Below are 20935 nucleotides of genomic sequence, written 5' to 3'. Positions count from 1 at the left end.
CATTTATAAGTAAGGGCAACTAATTGCTAATGTAATCTGCTAAAAAACTACTTATGCGGTTGCACGTCACCTCTAGATAACTTCAACCATTATCAAAACTTACTGTCAACCATTTCTTTGAAAGATGGATAGTAGATCATTTGGTATAGTCTAGTTTATTGTGTGAGGTACAATTTAAGGAAATTAGGGGTAAGGCACAGGAGCAGGGCTGGGCATCCTTGCCATGACTGGGACAATGGTCGGAAGGGCTGCTAAAGTGACAAGAGTGACAAGAGTGACAAGAAAAGTACATAATGTGAAGAGTTGGTGATGAATTTAAGACGTGTCGCTAGTCTAGCGGACTGTTCAGACGACTAAGAATGTCTTGTTAAAGGGCGTATCTGCTCCTGCTAGTTTTACCTCTTTGGCCTTTTACCGTCGCTTTCTCGGCACGGCTGACGAAGTGGCCCATTTTTGACAACGACAGCTTATGTTAAAAGCATAGAAACAAAAGACTACCTCACTTTCCTTTGTACTCATCTTCTCAAACACTTTCATGACTACCCTTGCGTACTCGCCAAGTTGCGAATTCGCATTGAATCGGCCAAAATCTAATAGACTCGGTGTCTGAGTGAAATGCTGTTGATGGCCATCTATTGTCAAAAAGTCCAATGTGGAAGAAAGCCCAAAAGAAGCATTGCATTTGGGTATCTGAGTGTGAGAGGCATTGCCAACTTACAGCTTACAGGAAAGATTGATTGGATCAATTGAGGCTCATCGGTCTTACTTATAATCTCAGTATATTAATCCACGTGAATTCCGTTTTGAAGGTCCTGGCTTTTCAAATTGGCCGCGATTTCAAGCGCAAATGTTTGAACAATCTTCATTTTTAAGAGAATAGACACCGTAAATTCCTCTGCCGTCCATGTCAACCTAGCAACACCACCGACCCCTAGCAACACACCAATCCCTACTTTTATACACCAACACCACTTACACCGATTCGCTTCCCTGTTTAAAACCCACCGTTGGGATGGATAAGAACCTTTGTGTATCCATCGATTCTTTTATCGAATTTCTCATAAGCTACCTCTGCATCATCAATGTTGATCTCATGAGAAACAACAAAGCTAGGTTTGGCCTTGCCTGCGATAATCAAATCGCGCAGGTACCTGTTGTATGCTTTAACATTGCATTGACCGGTGCCGAGAGATAGGCCCTAAAATTGTTAGTCCTTTGTTCATCAGATTCACAAGCCATTCCGAAAAATACCTTCTCGAAGAGCTTGCCAAAGCTCAGGCTAATCATGCCCTTTGCCGAGGCGGAGTCTGAGGCACCAGGATCACTGCAGAAAAGATCAGCTAACGGAAGGGGGTATCAGATACAGTAATCCTCACCTGGGGACATAGAGACCTGGAATACCCAGTCCTCCGCAGGCTCTTGTGACTTTGATCATATTTTCCAAGACGATGTTGGGCTGCTCTGTGTTGCCGCTAGTGCCGACGGCTTGATATCCTACAGCGTCCACCGAACGGTCCACTTCACCACCATTCGACTTGATGATTTGGTCCACAGCATCACCCTTTGAGAAGTCAATAGGCGTGCATCCAATCTTCTCGGCCGACTGCAAACGCTCAGGGACACGGTCAACAACGTAGACACGAGAGGCTCCCCTTAGGACGGCAGAATATGCAGCCATTAGACCGACAGGGCCAGCGCCAAATACGGCAACACTTTCACCGGGCTTGAATCCAGAGAGCTCAACACCGTGCCAGCCTGCACGCGTTAACATAACATTCTAAAACATCTCTTGGGTTCAAATGTCGGGTCTCACCGGTAGGGAAGATGTCCGCTAGAAGAATGAAGTCGGCTTCAAATTCTTTCCCAGGTGGAAGCTTCAGGGCATTGAAATCGGCATAAGGTACTCTCAAGTACTGAGCTTGTCCTATGACAAGTTAGTCTTGCGTAATGGAAATCCAAGCGCTCATCGTATCCCTACCTCCAGGGTACGGTCCCATCGCAACATATCCTAGAGAATGTCAGCCAGGTTCAGTCTCAAGCAAAACAAATGGTACAGACCGTAGGCACCACCAGCAAAGCCGGGGTTGACACCAGTGCAGAAAGCAGTGCGTCCCTCTTCACAGTTTTGACAGCGGCCATCGGCGACGTTGAAAGGCATGACGACCCGATCGCCCTTCTTCAACAAAGTGACACCATTGCCGAGTTCCTCCACAATACCCATGTTCTCGTGACCTAAATCAACTGATTAGGAGATGCGTTTTTTGCCTCATCAGTATAAACTTACCAAAAGTGATGCCGGCTTCCGCAGCAGTTCTTCCCTCATACATACTGCGTGATGATTAGCTGTGCTTCTTGTAAGCTAGTCATTGCGCCAACATACTGCAAGTCTGAACCGCAGATAGCAGCCTAATTGACCAGTCAGTTCCTAAATCCTAATAGGCAAAGGGCCAGACGAAAGTAAGGTTCATCTTACTGTGGTGACTTTAACGATGACATCGTCCGGGTGTAGGATTTTAGGCAGAGCGACGTCGGAAACCTTGACCTTGTAAGGTCCTTGGTAGTTCACTGCTTTCATTGTAGAGGAAGCCATGATGCTGCGTTTAGGTGATCAGTGAAACTGAGAAAAGAGGTAAAGGTCCCAAAAGAAAGATGAGAAAAGTAGGCAGCCTAGCAGCGCCCGATGTATTTAATAACCCCTCATCTCACCACAGAGTAAGGAGCAGCGACCAAGAAATCACCAAGAATAGACCCCATTGTATGACATCGACTGCCGCGAGTAACCCTCATCATCCGCGGAATATCTTTCTAAACTAAGCTAGGAGGATACGCTGCGGGGTAGCGGGCGGGAAACCTTCGCCAAGACGCGGGGACAAGACCGTAATCCAGTTTGTCTCCGCCATATTTTTGGGGGAGGGACTGGTATACATAGGATGAAAAATCCCGAGAGAGGTTGGGTAGATACCGAACCTCCGAGCCTAGAAGAACCCTTCATCGGCGAAATACTGCCATTCGTAGACGGCGCGGGGAAGTAAGCCAACCATAGGCCCGCTTTTCCACCTCTCGAAGACCGCCAGAGACTCTGATCAGTCCGAGTATGAAACGACACTGGCCTGACACGGACGAGGATCCATTTCTATTCCCCCCCAAGTTTCACTCCTGCGTGGCTTAGTTGGAGAAGCGGACGATGTTTGCTTCCAGTGCTTATAGACGGCGCAAGAGTTTACCCCGCAATTCTCGCCGAACATTTCTTTATTTGATTGGATTGCGCAAAACGAGACCTGCTTTATGCCATTAATGTTCAAACCGAGGTCCCTGCTAAAGTAAACCCAGAATGCGTCTATAGCCACGAACCGGACGGCTATTGATCATAGCAGTTGGAGGCCCCGGCTATTTAAGGGATTTTGTGTGAAAATCACCGACATTCTCGTAAGGCTACTACACAACACACAGAGGCTGATGCACTAATAGCCTTCGGTCGTAGCATCAAAACTGACAATGGCTAGCGATTCCGCATTATACTGAATTTTTGAATTGTTCCACTTTGATCTTTATGAGCACTAGCATTGCTTCTACTTCTCTAGATAAATTATTCAAATTTCCTTTAAATAAGGTATTAAAAGGCGGCTGGCGGTATTTATATCAAGTCCAAACCCCTAGACGGTTTTACACCTGTGATCGACCACTTTCCAAACGGTAGAACTTGAGAGCCCCCCGGAAGGAAAATTAAAGCTATAAGCAGCATCGCTAGTGTAACTGGCTCTCTCGGCAAACTCCGAGATTTCTACTTTCGAAACTCTCTAGTCGTTTATGTTGCTGACCCAAGGCGAATGTACTTCAGTATTAGGTTGTTCCATCGAGTACTACTAGTCCATAGGACAGACGATGCGGGGTAGTAATCAATAAGAATTTAGCAATACAGCTCGGTTCTCAAAGCACGAGTTTATACCTATTCAGTGTTTGGAGTGTGCGAACTTGAAACATGGGTCAGCGCTTCTTACGTTATTATTACTGTCAGACTTGTTCACTACTTTTGCAACTGGAGGGAGAGGTTTCGCTGGCGATTGACATGAATGGGTTTGTGAACAGTCAGAAACTGGCATGCTCTTCAAGTTCCTTTCAGAAGAGGTATTCGTAGTGCATTTCACCGAATGGAAAGGAACCAATGGGTTAAGAAGATTGTGCATCGTGTTTGCTTCAATCTATTTGTGAGGCCATCATCAAGGCATATCTACACAGAAACCACGGTGTCAAAGAAGGTGATAGCCTTCCTCAGGCTTTCATATGCAGTTGTCTTTTCACCCTCGGCAGACTCAACGTCTACATCGCCCGCTCTGGCGTCAAACCCGTGTTCCGCATCTTCTGGTAATTCAGCAAGTACCTCAACTCCGGCCGCTTTCAGCTTTTCCCAGGCCGTGAGGCTCAGTTCCACAGGCACTGCTGAGTCATTTCTTCCGTGCAGGAGCATGGTGCGTGGCACCTTCGAGAGATCGCCAAAAGTCAAGGGAAACAAGATCCTTTCGCTCTTTGGGATGGCTTCAACGCCGCCAGAAGCGACTGCCTGTCCAAGCCCATCAATGCCACTCATATAGTCAAGAAATAGCGCATCAATGTGCAGTGCTGACATGAGGCCGAAGCGAAGGTCAGTTTCGGGGTTCGCGGGTGCAGGGTAAGCTGAGATCTTCTTTCTAGAGTCGCCATCCTTGTGCGGGGGAAACTTTGCCAAAATATCTCCTGTCTCAATGGTAGGACGCCCGAAGATGTTGGTGCCGCGTGTTGTATAGCGACTGTTTGTTGCGTCGAGCATGCCATAGATTAAAAGTAGTGCCGACGGTTGGGTCTGGGCGAGTGTTGCAGTGGTGAGAGCTAGATATCCTCCCGCGCTCGAGCCCGCCATCAGGACAGAGCCCAACTTGTTTCCAAGCTGGCTAGGCAATGTTGAAAGTACCCATTCATACGCATCGGCAGCATCTTCTACCGCGCTGTGGGCTGTAGATTCTGGCATCAAGCGGTAGTCTGGAGTGACAAAGATCCATTTGCGAGACACGCAGGCTCTGAATAGCCAGTACGGGAAGAAGGCGTAGCGGTCACCAACGACAAGGTAGCCCCCATGGTAGTGCAGTACAACTGTTTGTGGTGTTCCATCGCATTCTTTTGGATAAAGTACGTCCAACAAGATGTCACCTTCGCTCGTTGACTTGTAAACGAAGGTCTTGGACTGATATCCTTGCAGAGCAGCTTCAGGAAGCGGAGTCATGGTGAGCGTCAATAAGTTTGTGGATGATTGCAAACAGAATATGGATGGGAAGTAAATGTAGCGAACAATTTCTGCTTCTCGGGCCAGAAGGAAACAATAAAGAGGAACGCTTGTGGAAGTGTATGTTTCCTGTTGTTAATTGCAAGATTCAAAAGAGGGGAACAGGCAAATAGAGAAGGCGATTTATGAGGAACGAACGGGCCCTCGGTGTTGACGTGCCGAGCCATCCATCCAGCTGATCACTGCCAACTCGCCTCCACTTGAACCCCACTTACGACTGACCAAATGAACATGGAACCGAATTTCCCTAAAGACAGACTTTGACAGTATGATATCACGACCTGACTAGCATAGGTTGATATTAGGTATGGGGGTGAAACATAGAGCAGATATTCCTTGCGTTAGTCGCAGCTCTTGTCTGAAGGTGTTGACCCGACCCTCAGTTGTGTGCCCTGAATCAAGCCTTCCCACCCCACTCGACGAAGCGAATATAGAATATTGTTCTTGCAGAGAGATCAGACATTGCCTTATCTAACTAGGGTCAGTGAAATATATTTAGTTCATTTCGGATATTTGTATATCTGCTGCGAGGAAGCTATGAAAGACATCACTTGTGTGACGACAGGGCCCGTTGAGAAATCCTCATTATGTTGAATATTATCGTTACCAGTCCCATTATCACTGTTTGGTTGTGGAAAAAGCGGACTGTGTCTCACTCAAAACCTTCAAACTTCGCTTTAGGTGCAATAATGGAACCGACCAGTTTCTTATAAGCTGGATTGTGTCGGGGATTATTCGCAAAGCAGCCCGCAACGATTCTCAAACTCCTTAGGGACGTCCACCAGCAGCAATAGAAGCTTCCAACTACCATCAGCGAGATTTACGTAAAGAACATTAGCTCAAACTTGATTAAGGTGTTTTTTTATTGTTTAAGATGCTCCAGCGTCCTTAACAGCCCCTAACTCATGATGATTGTAGTAGCTTCTATTTGGCTCAAGCGTGAATTAAGAACAATGTTATACCGGGCTGTAGAGTTCCTTTATGTGGATATTCAGGTGAGAGCACAGCCTAGAAATACTACATATCTGCAGTGGTCCTTTTATCAGGAAACCAGGTCGACTGAGCTTCATTTTCGGAAGCGTCTCTGATCATTGCACTGTGAGATAATCAGGATATCCCAAGCCATCTAATTTGATGCCGGTACGTCTCTTGCTGTTTCTCTGCTAGCCTGCCACGCCTTGCTAGTCAACATGGTCGAGAAGATGTCACAATACATTATTAGATGCGAGCCATTCTGACAGCGGGGCTAACCATAAGATGGACTACGAGGTAGACAAATTAGGGAATGAAGGAATAATCAGCATTCAAAACAAAGCTATATACATTTAAGAATGTCATAGTGTCAAGGGAAATTCTTAGCTAAGACTTATCTTCTCTTTCAGCATGTTTGCACACCATAATGTCTGTGGGAGATTCAATCCCTTTTTGTGGTTTGTAAAAGACTTTCGGTCGTCACCCCCGGTTCAGGTATATGTCTAACCTTTATTCAACTGCAAGCTCTGTATTGCAGCCCATCCGAATTTTTTCATCCAGATGATAGTGTTACCACCATAAGGAGTTTCAAGTAAGGGTTGAGACACGATGGGGATTTCCAAAGAGATCAAAATTGACGACAAGAAACAAAGATTATATGCCAGATATCACGTTGGCAATTCATGTCAGTATTGTACCGTCTCTGCGGCTCTCTTCAATAGGAGCTGCGTTTCACCCTTTCTACGCCATTTTCAATAGCCCTTTCAACAACCAAACCGATTTTCAGCTTCTTGTCTCGTCGTTGAGTAGCCTCTGTCACTGAACGCTTTTGCAGCTTTCCGTGGCTCTGCACCACATCCAGAGCTGTGAAAGCCTTTTCGGCCGTTCTGGTAATATCATCGTGCAACACGAACGATTCAATTGATCTAATTCCCTAGAACCACTTGTCCATTGAATTCAAAGCTGTCTGCCCTTAGCGTTCTCTAGGGATTCATGGCTAGCAGCTTTATGAAGAGCTCATAATGCGCCAAGTGCGACATTAACTTGCTGTACTTTTGAGTCCCAGGTCGTAATAGTACCAAACCCCCGTGGGGAGAACCCTTGCGTTGAAATTTTCACCAACGCCAGAAGGGTGAATGCAAAGCTAGATGGCATGGCACCCAGGATACCAAGCGGCTGAACCCTATTGTTTCTGTTGGTATCACAAGATACCCGTGAAGTGGGATAACTGATGGGGGAACTGGCCTGTATTCTGTCTGTATGTCTATATGGAAGAAGTTCCAGCAGAAGTGCTGGAGGAAGTGGCTGTTGATCTTATAGCCGTCGGCCGGTCTGCTCGTCACGTGGGCAGCCCGGGTGCCGGCAGGACTGCCGGCGACGGAGCCACTTCAACCCGGAGTTCCGCCTATTCCAACAGTTTCAAAGGCTCGAAACTTCTTTTTGATCTTGTGACCGCTTTGTATCTTCACTTAAATCATAAATAACACAATACACGCCTCCCCATACCTCTTTCTGTTTTAATGTAGCGCTGTGTATTGAAACGGTTTGTTGATACCTATGGCATTCTTGAAAAAAATGAAGAGAGATTACTAATATAAGCATTGGATTAATAGAACTGACAAACATAAAAACCCTACTTGGCTTTGCCCCGTTCTTGGTAAACCACGAGGCCGAGGTGCACTCAAAAGGATACGTTTATAAAGCGCAAACCGAAGGTACCATGCGAATAACCTTCAGTCAAACTTTTGTGATGTAGAACCGGTCAGAGCCTTGGATTCCAAGCAATGCGACCTCACCGCATAGATCCTAATTGGCCGTCACGTACCCTTTTGTAGCTTCCTAGCAATCAAAGCTATCTACGCAAAACAACTCCCGATAAATTACTGGAAGCAAAAACATTCCCTTTACCATTGGCAAGGAATGCACACGACTCATTTATTAACAACATCGAACTGCTTGTGAAAAAACATAACTGCCGTTGCCACGGACATCTTTTACGACATGAATGGCCAGGAGAGCCAGGCAGTCACGCATTCCCCACACAATCCAACTAATACCATGGCTGCAGTTGATGTGCGACTCATGTTTGCAATATTCTCATTGGCCGACTGTTCTTAGTGTAAACACGCCTTTGCTGTCCATTGTCGATCCCGACAAGGTTATACACAGCAATCACAACCAGATAACTGGTATTTGCGGCAGAGGTATGAATCACCCGTAATTTAGTAGCCCTTAATTATTGTAGAAGCTTAGCAATCAGGAGTTAATACAACTAATAAGCGCCATGTGACAAAGAAAGAGATAAGAAAATCCCGCTGAAAAAATGCTAGCTTCAAACCTGAACAGAGCGGCTGATCTATAACATATAAACTACTATGAGCAAACAACAGCCAGCGTAACACTCTAAAGGGTCTTGATATTTCGGGGTTTGAAGAATCTTGCTTTTTAATTGGTTGTGGTCCCTTCCTGGATATTAAGGGCGCGCTTTGTAGTAAAGCTTTTGGCGATCCAGACGGAACTTCTTTAGAAATTGTTCACGTGCCGCATTCCAGTTATATGAACGATTCTATATTACCTCCGTGTCATTGAAATGACACCGCGAAATAGCCGCCTTTGGGGTTGAACATAGTGTTTTTATTTTTAGATTTTCGGTGGTGTCATCCAGACACAGGAGCTTTGATGTTCATGACATCGTACACAAATCACCTGGTGGCAGTCCACCAAGATAGGCTTGACCAATGGCGCTTGAAAATGCCAAAATACCAGGGCCCCAAGCAGAAATTCTAGCAATTTGTGGATTAAGGTGACGGAGGCTAACCATTTCAGGTTCGCAGTTTTTGCGGGCAGTGCTATCCTTGCCGGTTGGTCTCGGCCATACCGTGGAGGTCTAGAAGGCCTCCACAGCCATGTTCTTTTAGGTTAAGGCTGCTTTACAGTTCTAAGGTTCTTTCCTTACACCTGTCACTTAATTTGTGCCTTACGATTATGTTCCTTAAGACGAATGGTATACCTATAAACCTGTCATCCTTGCGGAATATAACGGTTTAGTCATCATAACACCTTGGGACGAACATTGCGCTAGCTGAAGACACTGACTCGCGAATCTCGGGCGAAGCCGAATTGAGACTACGCTCCGCCTCCGGCATGGGTCACCACTTGTGGGTTTCAATACGTTGTACCCGTACACAGCAAGACTGGCAATGTCCGAGGAGAACCTGGGGAAGAGAACTTCAGCTCCTGGTGAGGCTTTGGCTACTCTCTAACTGATAAGCTTTCTCTTGAAAATCTTTTGGTATTTCAATCTCAACTGTTCTAGCTAGGACATGATCAAGACCCATAGCAGTACCGCGAAATCTAATGTTTCTCTTATCTTTTAGTTGATGCTGTTGAAGAACCCATAGAGAAATTGCATAAAGGGGCAACGCGATTGATAAGGAACGGTCATACCCGTAGCTTGTGGGGACCGGGCAACATAATGGGGCGCAGGTAGGCCAAGACCAGATAACTATGGTATAGCCAGAACGTGGAACTGTGCTGTTGGTTTGACTGGCCAGTACAACATCATCGTCCCACTGTAGTCGACGGTAACGGGGTCTGACACTGCCGCAAGACCCTGAGCCCCGGCTGATTGAAGTGTAAGAGTGCGGGCCCAGGTTCTGTCTCGGTCTTAGTTGGATCTGTGCAACTGACGTTTTCCTCATCTGCCGAAGCTGAACAACCTTGTCAAGGAAGATCTAGATACCTTCACCTTTGTATAAAGACTCGGCGACAGTCCACTGAGATGGAAAGGCCTCTCATTCATCAGTCTCATCCCTCATTCAAAACTAACATCTTCACTCTTTCTCTCCTTTTTCTTTCCTAGATTACCTGGGACTCAACCAGTCGTTATTGTCTCGAATATTTCAACTCTCTTTTATCATTAAAACCTGAACCAACATGAAGTCCACTCTTTCAACTCTTTTGGCCGCCCAGGCTCTATTCAATACCGCATGGTCGATTGCGCTTCCCAGTCGAGAGGTTGTCGCCCCTAGCCCGGCTCTTCTCCGTCCTGTGAAACGACAAGCTTCTGTGCCTGCGACCCCTCTTGGCCCTGCCAAGTTCACTCCCAAGACCAATGTTACACTTGAATACGAAGGTCTTAATGCCACCAATGCTTTCGTTCACGCCGAGATGAAACAGCCCTCGGTTCTTCTCGAGCATATCGAAACTATCTCTGATATCACCTGTTCCGACACCGGTATCGTGCTAAAGTTTAGCGCAACCGAAGACTACAACACTTGCCTGAGCGCTTGGCCCTCCAAGAACTTTATTATGGTTACCAACCACAACGGTACCTGTGATAGTGAACACGAGCGTGGCATTTATGTCGTTGAAGGGTACACCTTTGACAACACCACGCTAACCCTGACCGCTTCCTCCACCCGAGTCCAGATTCGTGACCAGCTTAACGACGCCATCATCGATTTCAAGCATACTGGTACTGCTACTACCAAGAGAGATCTTTCTGGAACGATTTCTGCGGATCTCTCAGGCTCTACGCTTATTGCTACCGACCCTTTGACCATCGTCGCCAACGAAGCCAAGTTTGAGAGCACCATCAACCTGAGCGGCCATGTTCACTACAACTTCTGGAAGTTCAAGGTCGACGAACTTTACATCGATTTTGACTACTCTTCCGCTTTGAACCTCAACATCTCTAGCATTGTCAACGCCGAGTACTCTACCGACGTATACAACTACAACCCTCTGTCTGTTTCCGTCTCCGCTTTCTCCATCCCTGGCATCATTGACGTCGGTCCCATGGTCGACTTTGGTCTCGGCATCGAATTCGCTGCTTCTGGATCCGTCAAGGCCTCTGTCGATGTCGTCAGCACGATTCCCGAGGCCACCGTCCACCTGGATTTCCTCGACAAGACCAAGACCGTTGCCTCTGGGTGGGAAGCTCAGACCAATGTTTCCACCGACATCAGCGCTCAGGTTGAACTTCAGTTGAACCCTTTTGCCGACCTGACTGTCGCTCTCGGTGTCAACCTCTTCAGCGGTCTTCTGGACATGTCTGCTGGTGTCGAGGCCAAGCCTCAAATCGTCAACGCTTTTGCAGTCAACGTTGATTTCACCTACCAGAGTTCTAGCGGTGTCGTGTTCACCAAGCCTAGTGCTGAACAATGCATCAACGGTGCGTGGTTTGCCAGCGCTTTCCACTTCAACGTCGATGCCTTTGTTACGCAGTTCTACACCAAGTCTCTGTACGAGGTGGAGCTGCCGATCTACAAGTCTCAGTGCTGGAACTTTGTCAAATAAGAAACTACACTCAAGCACGATAGATGAATGCAAGGACAGTAGAAATGATTTGAAACATATGAGTTGCGAAGGAAACGACTAAAGAGCATCTAAGTGCACATGCTATACTTTTGGGTTGGGAGGATAACAGGCCAAGGCCTCAAACCCGCCGATCAATCAGTGATAACACCACATGATGGCTTGCGCAATTCCACCATATCACATAAGTAGCCACATTAGATTGACATAATTTACTTTTTGTATGCTTTCCAAAATTTGAAAGATATGGTGATTGGTTTTCCAACTGTGAAGTCTTCTGGGGTTTTCGTCAACCTTGCGTGATTGGCAGGAATGGTTGAAGGATTTCATCGACTGCTGTTACAGAATAGGCCATGATTCCTGTTTGGGAGCCCAAGACCCGCATTGACTTGGGTAAATCGCTATGTCATGATGCATGGCCCTTCGCACATCATCAACTTGATTGATAAGCTGCGCACCTGGAATCAGCAATGATCAAGTCGCATAAATAGAGCTCAACTCCTAGCATGATTATTCTCGGTTTAGAAGTGCGAACGCTTCTGAGTAACTTCACTGTCTTTCCACTTGTATTGTCTAATTATTAAGTCTGTCATCTTGATGCCAAGCGCTTGCAAGCATGACTCAACATTCAGTTGTACAGCTCAGCGATGGAGCCAAAGTACATGTCAAGATACTTGACAACGCCAAAGAGGCCAAGCCTTTGCTGATTGCCCTTCACGGTGCGCCTGGCCTATCTGACCACACAGAGCCGGAACGGTCATTCGGTTTCCTGGCATCCGACTTCCGAGTGCTGGTTTACGACGCCAGAGGAAGCGGCGACAGCGATTTGAAACCTCCATACACTCACGAGCGCTGGCTGACTGATGTTGAAGAACTGAGGTATGAGATGTAACTGAGTCTAGTCATCTTTGAACACATGATTAACCATGTTTCAGAATATGGGCTGGTGCGGAAAAGTTCGTCTTGGCCGGCGGTTCCTATGGTGGCTTTGTGGCTCTGGAATATGCCATCGCACATCCAGACCGTCTCCTCGCACTTGTTCTTCGGGACACTTGGGCATATGGTCTCCGAGGAAGTCTTAATGTTTTGAAAAATGTCTTGTCCAGTCATCGAATCAAGCCAGACGGCGACCGACAGGTGCGAGTCTGGGGTGGCAACGTACGAAACAACGGAGACTTCGCAGATGGTTTCGCTGAAATCGTCAAGATTTATAAGCCAGATGACAAAACGGCTCAGGAAGCTTCCGAGCCGGCCACATTCGAAGGCGGGGTCGCTGAAAAGTACAAGCTCCACTATGAAACTCATAACTTTGCGTTTTCATACAATCAGCCTCGCTTCGATGTTCGTACAAGACTGAATCAGATCACGGCACCGACCCTTGTGGTCTCCGGTAGGCATGATATTGTTGCGCCAGTTGAATACGGGGAGGAGATCAGCCAAGGTATTCCACGCAGCGAGTTTGTCATCTTTGAGAATTCAGGGCACAGCCCGCCCTCTGATGAACCTGAACTCTTTCAGAAAACTGTGACAGAGTTTCTGGTCAAATGGGTCAAGTAGTCATGTCCTAGTATTCAGGACTACTTGTTTGTGGAATATGTTGCGAAATGGAGAACATGAATCTGTCTGTCTCTAAACTGTCAGCAAAGAATTGAGATTCCGTCTACATGGCATTCTCGGCTGTGAGAACATCTTTAACTAGCCTGCCCTTCACAAACACACGTGCAATATTCCGATCATCTCCTGTCATGAGAAACTTTTCAAATACCGTCCTCAGGGTGTCCGACTCCTCCCTCACGGTCATGACACCAAAGGACTCCAGTGGGCACGTCAGCCACAGAGCATCGAATTCTTTGCCCACAGCGAAGTTGCCAACTTTGTCTTCCAAACAACAAACTTTAGCCCCGCCTAAAGTTGACAGGTAAAAGACTTCATTCAGGGACAACGCCTTGTCTGTTCCTCCTGACATTACTTCACGAGCATTCGATGCAATGACGGCCTGGCGGATGCTGTCAAGCATGCTTGACGAGAAGCCGCCACCACTATCAGTACCCAGACCAACTTTAATGCCCCGGTCTAAGAATTGGCGTATCGATGCTGCCATAAAGCCACCGCCAACCGTCATGTTGGAAATCGGGCAATGCGCTACCCCGCAACCGTACTCCCGAACCTTTTCCATTTCATAATCCGTCATGAACGTGCAGTGAGCAAGAATTGAGCGCTGATTCAAGAGACCAAAGTGATGGTATAAGTCGGCCTCGCTCGAAAATTCGGGGAACAATTCTCTTGTTGCCTTGATTTCTTGCTCTGCCTCGTTGAAGTGCGTCTGAATAGCAAGCTCGGGATCTTCACCGGCCATCCTGCCTAAGCCAGCAAGCAGCTCCGAAGTGCAGGAAATGGCAAACCGAGGTGTCAGGATAGGGCGTACAAGTCCTCCGGTAGGGTCGATGTTACGGATATACTTTACACAATCCACTGTCTCCTGTAGCGACGACTTCGCTGACTCGTCATGGAGGTAGCTTGGAGCGTTGCGGTCCATGTTGCACTTTCCGACAAATGCCCTCTGGCCCTTGTTGAGACAGATGTCGGCGAGAATCTGCGTCGCTTCGGCATGTTTTGAGCCATAATACGACGCCGTTGTGATGCCTTGATTGAGAAATCCATCAACGCAGCTCTCATATACCTTTCGAGCATAAACGGGGTCAGAGAATCGCGCTTCGTGAGGGAAAGTGACTTTATCCAGCCAGTCAAGGATATGTAGACCCTGACCAAGTCCACGCATAGCCCATTGTGGGGCATGATTGTGCGTATCGATGAACCCCGGCATCAAGAAATGGCCTTTTGGCAGTGTGTAAAGTAGAGCATCGCCGGGGACTTGTTTGGAGAACTCTTCCGCTGAAACGTTTCGAGAGAATGAAGATATGATGCCGTCGCTATCAACGATAAGGCCGGCTTGTTCGAGTATTTCCACCTCGTTGGGGCCAAGTGAGTGGATGAGAGCACCGTGGAAGCTAAACCCAGCTGTCATTCTCGAGGGTGATGAGGTAATAATGCTGATGTATTTGATAGCAAATAACTGGTAGTCCTATGAACGACTGAAGTTTAATCCACTATGAGGAATTGTCATGTGATGGGCGGACAGGTGACGATCATGAAGAACAGAAAAGGTTGCTACTGTAACAATATTGGATGACAAGGTGAGGGGCAGGGAGGGACGTGTGGGACCGCATCGTCGGCTTCGCTTATCTTATCAGTTGCTTATCAGATTTAGATTTGCAAGGTGTATCAGCCACAATTCCACAATGCCTGTATCCGTGGTTTCGCGGTCACTACTGAGAATTGCTGTGCTTCGATAGCCACGCCCTCTTTAAATAGCTGCATGATTGTTACATAGGCAGCCATTGGCTTAGTTTCTGAATACTGCCAGACGCGGTATTTGACGAAAGCTTGAAACGAAAACAAACCCAAGATAAGCTTTGTCACATGAAGCACTGCACTGGGAAAACCCTGGTTTAAGAGACAAGTTATCCAAGTGTTCTCCGTTACTAGTAACAGTTGCTCGTGCATTAGTAGAGTCTCTCTTTAAGTTATGAGAATTATCGTATTTCGAATTTTCAATGCCATAAATCAAATAAATCTGTTAGGAAGTTCGACACGATCAAAGTACAGAGATAGACGCTCTGGTGGTGACTGTGACAGAACTGTAGTGGAAGAAAGAGACTTTGAATGACTAGAATGACTGGTATTTAATGCACTTGTATGAGAGGTAACGAGATCATGGCGGCGTGCATCGCCAGCCTACCATTTTATATATTCGAGGATGCGTATTGTTCTGTATGTTCTCGTAGGCCATACTACTTTGCCTTTTGCAATCCCTTTGTTAACATACCTAGCTGACAAGGTAATCCCTTTTTTAGAAAAAAGAACAGTTGGCCATGTTCGGTTATCAAATGCTGGACAAGCAGACTCCAAGCAGGCTGAAAACCTCGTCTTCTGCGTACGTGGCAATATTTTGTTTGCGGAAAACACAGACAATCTTATTGCCAATTGTTAACTTCGCTTACGGAGCGCTGCTCGTTATTGAAACTACCAGCGGTTAAACTGTTGGACGAGCATTGAAATCTAGGATTATTACTATGTATTTTTGTATCCAATGTGTATAATTAAATGTTAGTGTGGTGATTAGTGGTAGCAATCGTTTGCAATTGCCGACCCCTGTTTATAAGGGCCCAACATACGTTAGTGGGAACTATAACGTAGCAGGAAATGTCTTTTGAGCTTCTTTTTCTAACAGACTATCACGAGCCGGCACATGTGCCTATGAGTATCGGCAATAAAGAATTGAATCCCTTGTGCGACAAATCAATGTCAGGCCCTCTCAGTCCAATTTCATGAGGTAACAAGCAGCCCTGGTGATGGTCTTGTTGACGCAATGTGGGATGAGGTAACCCTTTTACTCAGCTCATCTATCAAAAAAAGGTATGAGGTGTCTAGAAACGGCTCAGCTACTGATTTGGGAGCGTATATCGTCATACTACTTGCAACCATGTTTAGTCAAGGCTCTGCCGATGTGTCCCGATAGCCAAACGAAAAAGTCGAGACGCGTCAGCCACTATTATTGGCGATTATGGCTCTACAAAGTGGAGGTCTGTTGATCCAACCCGTCCGATGGGAGTTGAGCTTTAAAACATGGGGACCTGGGACCCATTTGATAATGCCACAAAAGAAAGCCACGGTACCACTACACAGCCCGAAAACCTGTAATCTCAGGGAATGAAGACGTGTGGCGGGTGGCTGTATGCTTCGCAGCGAGGATGACGACTGCCAATGGTATGTCACCTCATCAGTGGAGCAAACGTTTCCCTGTTTTCTTTGGCGAAGATCATCGGATCGGTTTGCCGGAGCCGCCAAGTGCCCCAGACAAGCTCCCACTACTGCGGGAACAGATGCGGCCAGGATTCGTGGACCCCGCAAATTCACGTCATGAATCCCTCCATCGCCGTCATGAGTGTGTCCCTTGAACCCAATGTTTTACGGCTGTTTCGCTGTTAGACGACGTACCTTATTTGCGATACACGAAGTTACGATTGTCCTCGAATGCCTACCAACAATACTCCACATGAGCTCATAGTAACACACTTGCAGTGCCGAGAAATGACATGGCGACAATTTTCTTGGGGGCGATGCCGCGGGTTGGCTTGGGCAGTCCAGTATTCTGACATCACATCAGAATTTGACTTGCATTGAGGTAGCGTCGACACTCAGCAACGAGTATATGATACCCAGAATCCCGCTTCTCTCTATGCTCCATTTCGAAGACAGCAACGAATTCAGACACATCAGAACAACATCATCTCAGAATCAATCAGCAAAAATGGGTTTAGGGCAAAAGATTAAGGATGCGCTCCATCACGACCATCCTGATAAGACCTACGAAAACGACAGTCCCCCTGGAGCTTTTCCTTCCGACACAACACACAACAAGCACAACAATATGTCCGACGGCCGCGATTATACCACTACCGGCACTGCCGGCACCACCGGCGCTAAGGCCGGCCACACTGGCACGGGATTGACCGGAAACAACACAACCACCGGCGGTACCACCGGTCCTGTCGGTTCTACTGGAACTACCGGCACTGCTGCGGGCCACACTGGGACAGGGCTGACCGGAAAGAACACCACAGCTGGCACTGGACATCACATTTCGACTACCAGTCCCACTAACAACACTCTGGGCGGAGCTACGGGAGATCTTACTGGCACCAGCAGAACCGGCCATCGCCCCACCGATTCTGGCGTCGACGTCGGTCGCGGCCCTGGACACCGAAAGGATGTCGCCGGTGACCTTAACCGCACTGGCGAGAGCGGAGTTGCCCAAGACCCTTACTGGGGCTCCATGGGTCGAGAAAGCCATGGAGTGACTGGGCCTACCGGCACGTCTGGCCTGACCGGCTCTAATGTTCGCACAGGTCATGATGATCCCGCTGGAACACATGGCCCCCACGCCAACCGTGCCGGAAACCTCGCGGATCCTCGCGTCGACTCTGATCGTGACCACCGCGGTGCTCCAGGCTCTGGTTTGACTGGATCAAATGTCCGTTCCGGTTACGATGACCCTGCTGGCACACATGGTCTTCACGGCAACCGCGCCGGAAACCTCGCGGACCCCCGCGTGGATTCTGACCGCGACCACCGTGGAGCCCCGGGCGTTGGTATGACCGGATCAAACGTCCGCACCGGTTACGATGATCCCGCTGGAACACACGGCCCCCACGCCAACCGTGCCGGAAACCTTGCGGATCCTCGTGTTGACTCTGACCGTGACCACCGTGGTGCTCCTCACAGTGTCAACAAAGACCTGCCCCTGCGCCCCAACGAGAACCGCGGTGCTTACGACTCAAACATTACCAGCTCTAGAGGACAAGGTCCAGAAGCTGTTGGCGGAGGCAGATACAACCCCCTGGCTAGCGCCGGTGGCCACCACGACCCTACATCGAGCGTTGACCGCTCCATTGAGGGCCGTGAATTCACTCACACCGGCCACGGCGGTAACACGGGCCCCGGTACCGGCAGCCAGATGCAATACGGCCTTCAGAACCCCGTGAACAACCCCTCTCTCATTGGTGCCAACAACGATGATCCCTACGACACCAGAATGAGGGATAGAGACATGGGTCGTGACCGCACTGGCCATGGCTTGGCAGGCGGTGCTCCTGGTGCTGCACTTGGTGTCGCCGCTTCCGAGGCTTCTCGGAGACACCACCATGACGACATTCGCGAGGCTGGCTATGGCGGTAACAACACGGGCGATTACAACTCGCCAACCAACACCCGTGGCGGTATCGGCGGTGCCAGCGGTTACGGTGACCACCCACGATCCGGTTCCGGTTCCGGCCTCACCGGCCATGAGCCTGGTGTGCCCAAGACTAGCATGCTGGACCCTTACAACAGCAAGTCACCTACGCACGGAGTAGGCGCCAACGAGGGCCTTACTGGAGGACGTGATGGATCTCCCACATTCAACCAAGGTTCGCTCTCTTCCAATCTTCCCGGTATGGGTCCTGACCATTACGGACCAGGCCACGAAGGTGCCAAGGTCATGCACACATGCTCGCACTGCGGTAACGATAACGACATCAGCCGCTACTTTAAGAAGGACGCGGTATACCGCATGAACTAATGATTGGGTGTATTTCAATTGTTGAACAGCGTGTTTCTTTTTTTTTCCAAATATCAAGATGTACCAATAGTCATTAGAATCATGGCATAATGTTAAATCATCTTCAAATCTGAGTATCCAACATGAGTTTTATCAACTAGTCTCTCTAACACCCGGTTTGGGTTCGCTTTAGCCAGTGCGTCCGCCAGACTGTCCTCACCATTGATCCAACATGCTTTAGAGCACTCGCCGGCCGAGAGTAGTGATGCGATCAAGGAACCCGGGGGGTTTTTTAGCATAAGTCGAAACTGACTACGCTTAAATAGAGAAACATTAATGGGAAAACTGGTGCATTATTCTGTATCTTGTCTCAAAATTGGCTTTCATCCGGCTGACCATAGTGTGGAAATCCAGGGGATCCGTGCCCTGGCAAAGCTGGCGGTAGTAGTACAAAAGTGCCCGGCCGCCTAACATGATGGAGAAAGCCCCTGCGAACCTGCTTTGGGGAATCCCGGCCTTGCGGCAGTAGTCCCGGAAGATCATAAGGTGGTTCTCCAGGACGTCATATCTGCCACCAGCGTACTTTTGTCTGTCGTACGTACATTTGGGCAAGATTCGTGAGCTGCCGAGGTGTGGGCATATCTGCTGGAAAGGTCAGTGACGGTTGTCCTGGAGAAAATGGTGGCGTGCCTGACTGTAGCTGTCGCTGTTGTGACGGGAATTGTTGTTGACGAGCCGTCGGGGGTGCCGGTATATCTTCTTCTACCGGCGGGACAGTAATGCTTTCGCGGAACCCTGGGGTCTTCAACATTTCCCGGAAGCTGTTACTTTTGGACGAAACCTCCTGTATTTCCGCCGCAGACCAATAGTGGAAGGAAGACTGGTTGGCAATGCCGAAAATATGCTTGCCAATTCGTAAGCCGTCCGTTGGGACGTAGACGCCACGGATTTTCAGAAAGTCTCGCACGTACTTTAGCATATGCGAGGAAGTGGTTAGAAATGCCGTCTCCGGCCAATCCTCAAAGTCGCTTTGGAACTCTTGCCACAAGTCTGGTCCCGTAAGGTTCCCGCTGCGGTGGCACTCGATGAGATACCCAAAAACAGAGGCTAGCTCTTTCTCCGTTGTGGCCTTCTCAGGACTAACGTGCCAATGGCCCCAGGTTTTGCGGTCAACCAATGGCAGAAGTTTGCGGGGGATTGGCGTCTCTTGTTCAAAAGTGGGAAGAGGCTCATCTACTTCTGGCGCAGGTGTAGAAGTGCGTGTTGGTGAAGCCATTGTAGGATTAGAGGTGGAGGTAAATGTAAGAGGAAGGGTGAGGGTGGAAGTAACAGTAGGAAAGAGATGTGGTAGTGGGATGAAAGGGAAAGTGTAAGCACAAGTGGAGGAAAAGGGAAAAAGGGATGTTTGTACGATGGAGTAGAAGTGTGTAAGGCAAGGTGAAATGGAAAGAGAGGGAAGTTGTGGCAATGGTGGCAAAGGGGTAGGGCACTGTAGGGAACTGTAGAAATGATGATGATGTTCTGGTGAAGAGAAGAAAAGATTTGAGAAGGAGATGTCGTGCTTTTGTAGACAGTCGATGCCAACCTGACGGTTAGAGAGGCTGTCAGGAGAACCTCCAGTAGGATCGCCAAGTGTAGGAGAAGTTGTCGACGTGCCGTAGTAACGGCCGAAGTGGTGGAGAAACTGACTTGGTTGACAGGAAGGTTTGTTTGCTGTGTAGGGTGCAGAAGAGGGGAAAGTTGTAGCCAAACGGGCTGAACAAGCCAGATGTGCCAATTTTGTTTGCTCAACGGAAACCTGCAGAAGTGTCGGTTCTGGCCGCGGTCTGCCAGAAACTGGAAAAGGGGGATTCTGTTAACTCCTCTGGTGGTTGAGGTGGCGAAGAGGTTGGAAGACCGTCTGTATGCGTGCTGATTGGTCCCTTCTTCTGGTGATTTGACTGCGTGATGGACACTCCGCCAGCTTATCAGGTACAATCACTGGTTCATCTGCGGATTGAGGCGGCAGGCCACCTTCGCCAAATAATTCCGCTAAAACATTACTGAAGCGGTAGGGAAAGTGCTGGGTACTCGGAAAACACCGTCTTTTCTGGAAACCCTACTGATCTGCGGTTCGTCGCGGGTGGTAACTGCGAAGTTGACTACTGATCAGTGTTGGGATCACAGGGGTG

The 20935-nt window shown here is 48.3% G+C and overlaps 6 protein-coding genes across 6 annotated transcripts; 3 read left to right on the top strand and 3 right to left on the bottom strand.

Annotated features, from left to right (window-relative positions):
• Positions 1-994: 994 nt before the first annotated feature.
• On the bottom strand, positions 995-2590 carry CTRU02_206692 (putative alcohol dehydrogenase; the record flags this gene model as incomplete). The annotated part of the gene is made up of 9 exons (XM_036732048.1): positions 995-1198; positions 1252-1324; positions 1377-1755; positions 1814-1924; positions 1979-2008; positions 2059-2232; positions 2285-2328; positions 2381-2406; positions 2474-2590. 9 exons carry the CDS (start codon positions 2588-2590, stop codon positions 995-997), a joined length of 1158 nt encoding a protein of 385 aa, XP_036576279.1.
• Positions 2591-4228: 1638 nt separating this feature from the next.
• On the bottom strand, positions 4229-5254 carry CTRU02_206691 (uncharacterized protein; the record flags this gene model as incomplete). The annotated part of the gene is made up of 1 exon (XM_036732047.1): positions 4229-5254. One exon carries the CDS (start codon positions 5252-5254, stop codon positions 4229-4231), a length of 1026 nt encoding a protein of 341 aa, XP_036576278.1.
• A 4968-nt stretch (positions 5255-10222) lies between these two features.
• CTRU02_206690 (isoamyl alcohol) lies at positions 10223-11587 on the top strand (the record flags this gene model as incomplete). The annotated part of the gene is made up of 1 exon (XM_036732046.1): positions 10223-11587. The coding sequence occupies one exon, from the start codon at positions 10223-10225 to the stop codon at positions 11585-11587; it is 1365 nt and encodes a 454-aa protein (XP_036576277.1).
• Positions 11588-12221: 634 nt separating this feature from the next.
• Positions 12222-13162, top strand: CTRU02_206689 (uncharacterized protein; the record flags this gene model as incomplete). Its single annotated transcript, XM_036732045.1, has 2 exons — positions 12222-12484; positions 12541-13162. The coding sequence occupies 2 exons, from the start codon at positions 12222-12224 to the stop codon at positions 13160-13162; spliced, it is 885 nt and encodes a 294-aa protein (XP_036576276.1).
• A 103-nt stretch (positions 13163-13265) lies between these two features.
• On the bottom strand, positions 13266-14630 carry CTRU02_206688 (guanine deaminase; the record flags this gene model as incomplete). The annotated part of the gene is made up of 1 exon (XM_036732044.1): positions 13266-14630. One exon carries the CDS (start codon positions 14628-14630, stop codon positions 13266-13268), a length of 1365 nt encoding a protein of 454 aa, XP_036576275.1.
• Positions 14631-16877: 2247 nt separating this feature from the next.
• On the top strand, positions 16878-18785 carry CTRU02_206687 (cell surface protein; the record flags this gene model as incomplete). Its single annotated transcript, XM_036732043.1, has 2 exons — positions 16878-18633; positions 18685-18785. 2 exons carry the CDS (start codon positions 16878-16880, stop codon positions 18783-18785), a joined length of 1857 nt encoding a protein of 618 aa, XP_036576274.1.
• Positions 18786-20935: the final 2150 nt, after the last annotated feature.

The sequence above is a fragment of the Colletotrichum truncatum genome (assembly GCF_014235925.2).
Source record: "Colletotrichum truncatum strain CMES1059 chromosome Unknown Contig_0003, whole genome shotgun sequence".
Classification (NCBI taxonomy): Eukaryota; Fungi; Ascomycota; class Sordariomycetes; order Glomerellales; family Glomerellaceae; genus Colletotrichum; species Colletotrichum truncatum.
The sequence above is the reverse complement of the archived record's forward strand: the minus strand, read 5'-3'. Positions and strand labels throughout refer to the sequence as shown.